At 44.0% G+C, this 3,777-nt stretch overlaps 2 protein-coding genes across 2 annotated transcripts; both read left to right on the forward strand.

The window, feature by feature from the left end:
* Positions 1 to 1,034: 1,034 nt before the first annotated feature.
* On the forward strand, positions 1,035 to 1,316 carry C922_05773 (hypothetical protein; the record flags this gene model as incomplete). Its single annotated transcript, XM_008821344.1, has 1 exon — positions 1,035 to 1,316. The coding sequence occupies one exon, from the start codon at positions 1,035 to 1,037 to the stop codon at positions 1,314 to 1,316; it is 282 nt and encodes a 93-aa protein (XP_008819566.1).
* Positions 1,317 to 3,000: 1,684 nt separating this feature from the next.
* On the forward strand, positions 3,001 to 3,243 carry C922_05774 (hypothetical protein; the record flags this gene model as incomplete). The annotated part of the gene is made up of 1 exon (XM_008821345.1): positions 3,001 to 3,243. One exon carries the CDS (start codon positions 3,001 to 3,003, stop codon positions 3,241 to 3,243), a length of 243 nt encoding a protein of 80 aa, XP_008819567.1.
* Between the last annotated feature and the right edge of the window lie 534 nt (positions 3,244 to 3,777).

Consider the following 3,777-nt stretch of genomic DNA (forward strand, 5'->3'; position numbering starts at 1 on the left):
GCCTCACTGATAGACCGTGGAGGCTCATCCATGAAATATACATCCTAGGGCCCAAAATATACAACCCAAACAATAGACTCTAAATCCTAAAAACCTAAGGATGATCAAAGTACAAAAGGCGCCTAATCAATGAATCTTACCCGCCTAAACTAACTTATCGGACAATACTAATAGACACTAAGAAGTAAAAACAACCCCCCGGCAATACACGAGGACCTGGATGCATAAACCTAGAAAATAATGCCTGACCACTACAGTCGAGAGTGCAACCAGGGGGATAAAGAATTAATTCTAAACATTAAGGAATACAGACTGAACAATAAAACATCACACAGGAGCAAACCGCCATAAGCCCACTACGCAATGCCCTGGATAAAACCCGGATGAGAGAGGTGCTTACACCCTGCAACCTAACTGCGTACAATTGAAGCCTAAAGACCAAGAAGTACAGGTAAAAAATATAGGAAAAAATGTACTGTTTAACGAGACTCCATAAAATAAGAGCCCTCAGAGTTACAGAAACCTAAGCACAACAACGGAGTGACAAATGGAAAAGAGGCCTAAGGAATAATAGCAGAACCCTGGAGGCTCAAGCGGAAAGCCAAGAGCGCAACTTAAGCAGTACGCCATAGAAACCATATAATGAACGGAGAGGGCATGAACTCACAAGATACTTCTGCAATATACACTTCCAGTTTCTACACCTAAAAATTGCATGTGCTGCACAGTGCATGAAGCATCAGACTTACTTCATCTTCACTGAGCCCTAAGCCATACCTAAAGCCCCATAGAAATCGAAGCATAGGAATTAAAATAGCAAGAGGAAGGCAGAAAGAGGCAGCCCTGGATCCAACATCGAAGACTTAATCATTCTGGGTTAAGAGATAAGGCCTACCGAATGAAACCTAAGACGTAAAGAGTAATTGCGACGCTAATAAGCAGGAACTATAGACCCCCAAGCCTGCATGGTCAGGTCCTGAACGGTCCAATATGAGCTTAAAGAGATAGAATAGCACGCTAAACATGAAGGCTAAATGTGCACCTTAGGCGCCAAAGCTGACGGACAGCCCCTAAAACATTGGGCCTTCGTGGAAACAGAAATCCTCCAAGCTATAGCCGTTAAACCCAAAGACATGAACCCCCACACAAAAAAAATTAGAGCTTTAGCAGAACAAGTGGAAGAGGAAAAGAGGACCCTCAGGAGCAGCAAGTACAAAGTACAGAATAGTCCAGGAGCAGTAAAAGCAAAAAAGAGAGTCTGGGGAATAAAGCTAGAAATAGTCACTAGCAGCCAAGAATTAACTCAGAAGCGATAGGCATAGGCGGACAAGACTACAGATAACGGCCCTAAATAGCCTTGAGTCCCGCACATTCCAAAGTAAAGGTGCCCCCTTAAAATCAAGACCCCCCAAGCCTGAACCCTGAACATCCATGCTTGGGAAACGAGTCTGAATCAAAAAGGCTAAATCCCTAGCGCTAAGTCATAAAATATGAAATCTAAGCCCAAACCCTACGGCCAGGGAATTACCGAACCCAACAGGACAAGGAACGAACTCATAACTCCTCAAGATAGAAACAAGCAATAAACAGGAAGCATATCATCCGTAGAAGCCAAGTTATAGAAAAATGCATGATAAAATCCAGAGAGTAAATTCCCAAAGATGGACCCCGCGGGCTAAGAATAAGGGGCAAGTAGTGGAGGCAAAATCCGAGAGAATAGGATAAAAGTACCTCTCTGATATAAGCTAAACACAGTAAAAGTAGGTGGTACACTTAGGTAAGAGTACGGAAACCTGAACAGTAGGCGCTATCCCCATAGAACCTAAAAAACACAAAGTCACACCTACACCCTGAACTTCGGAAGATAACAGCTAAATATTGGACAAAAACCGTGCCCCCTGAAGCGTGAAGCATAATCCTTAAGCACAAGGAACTTAACAGTGCCAACATACGACTTCATCCCAAGGAACATGAACACTCCCCCCTGAGCCTACAGCTTGAAAGATAGGAACGAAACCGTAACAGGAAGAGGAAAACCAGCATGAACGGCTGCTATCGCTGGGAAGTAACCCGGACAAAGTAGAGCATAAACCCCAAATCCAACACGGCAGATACTCAGGATAACAAATGACTCAAAAGTTCTGAGGAAAACTCCTACTCACTTGCTACAAACCGCTCAAAATGAGACCCTGGATAAATCGGCACAAAACAGTCGAAGATTCTTAGAATGAGCAGAACGAAATGAACAATGGAAGCAACCTGGCTGAAAGCACATCCAATGTACAGCAGTCTGAAGATTAAACCTTGAGGAAGAAACATAACCATACCCCCACAGACCCCAACAACTAAAGACAAAGTAGTCCTAAGAATAGAGATAAGAGTGCTTAATATAACACAAGAAAGAAAAGAAATCCAAGTCTGGAACACCCCGCCTGAGCATGACAAATAAGGACAGGATCCGGAGCGACATCCCACACAATACACTCTATATCGAAAACGGATACCCTTAACCCTAAACGTTGAAACGTAGAAGCTAAAATTCTGGACCCTATCCCGTGATAAAACTACACTGACGCGTAAAAAGAAGCTTTAACCTATAAAAATAGAAACAGGAAATGAAGCTTTAATCCCACAAAACAGAGAAGTAAAACCAACCCCCATGAAACATGAAGCATGAAACCTAAACCGGAAGCCGAGAAAAAAAAATCGGGAGATAGTAAGATATAAACACTAAAGCCTCATTCGCGAAATTCCCAAAGCAGGCGCGTCCACTGTGAAATCTGAAAGCTAAAACAGGAGGTCGAAAAATAGCAATCCTGAGACCTACCACATAGAAGCCAAATCATAACCCATGGAAAATGATCCCTGGAGGGAGAATCTGGGGCATGCACCCTGATCAGTAGTAAGTTTTCTGCTCAAAGAGAACAAACAAGAACCCACGACACTCTGATGGCTTGACGCACCCAACGAAAAACTTAAGGCGTGAACCATAGCCCCTGAATGATAGACGTAAGCGAAGCCCCAGCCCCACTGGACCTTAAGGCTGTGAAAGCAGATCTTAATCCCCGAAAGCGGAAGGGGGCCACAAATCGCGCCTCTCCGAGGAACGAAGAAGCAATCGCGAAAACCCAAAACCAGAGAACTAAATCGCCCGGACTAGTGCAGGGAAGAGCTAACACCATAGAGAAAAACTCTAGAGCGATTCCCAACCTGGAGAACAGAACCCTAAAGACTGAACCGTAAAAGCAAAAAATAAACCCTCAACGCTAAACCGAGAAACCTAAAACGTAAAACGTAGAAATAAACCCAAAGCATAGACCGTGATTGTAAACACTAAACCCTGAAACCCTGAGCCCTAAGCCATAAAGCCTAAAACCAGAACGGTAAAACCTGAGACCTAAAGCCTAAAGGGTAAACCCTGAGTCCGGACACGCTAAAACTAGACATAAACCAAACACATAAACCGTGATTGTCGACCCTAAAGCGAAAAGACTAAAACCTAAGGCCTAAACGCTAAGGACTGAAACTTGAACCCTATAGCATCACTCCTAAGCCACTAGACACTAACCCCTGAACCCTAAAACCCTAGACCCTAAAACCCTAGACCCTAAAGCCCTAGACCATAAACCCATAGACACTGAACCATTAGAACCTAACCCACTAGAACCTAAATCCCTGGAACCTGAAGCCTGAATCCTAAGCCCAAAATCTGCGCCCCGAAAATAAACACCGACCCCTAAAACCTAACACCCGAATGCACAATCCTATCCCCCCCCC

Source organism: Plasmodium inui, assembly GCF_000524495.1.
Source record: "Plasmodium inui San Antonio 1 unplaced genomic scaffold supercont1.174, whole genome shotgun sequence".
Taxonomy (NCBI): domain Eukaryota; phylum Apicomplexa; class Aconoidasida; order Haemosporida; family Plasmodiidae; genus Plasmodium; species Plasmodium inui.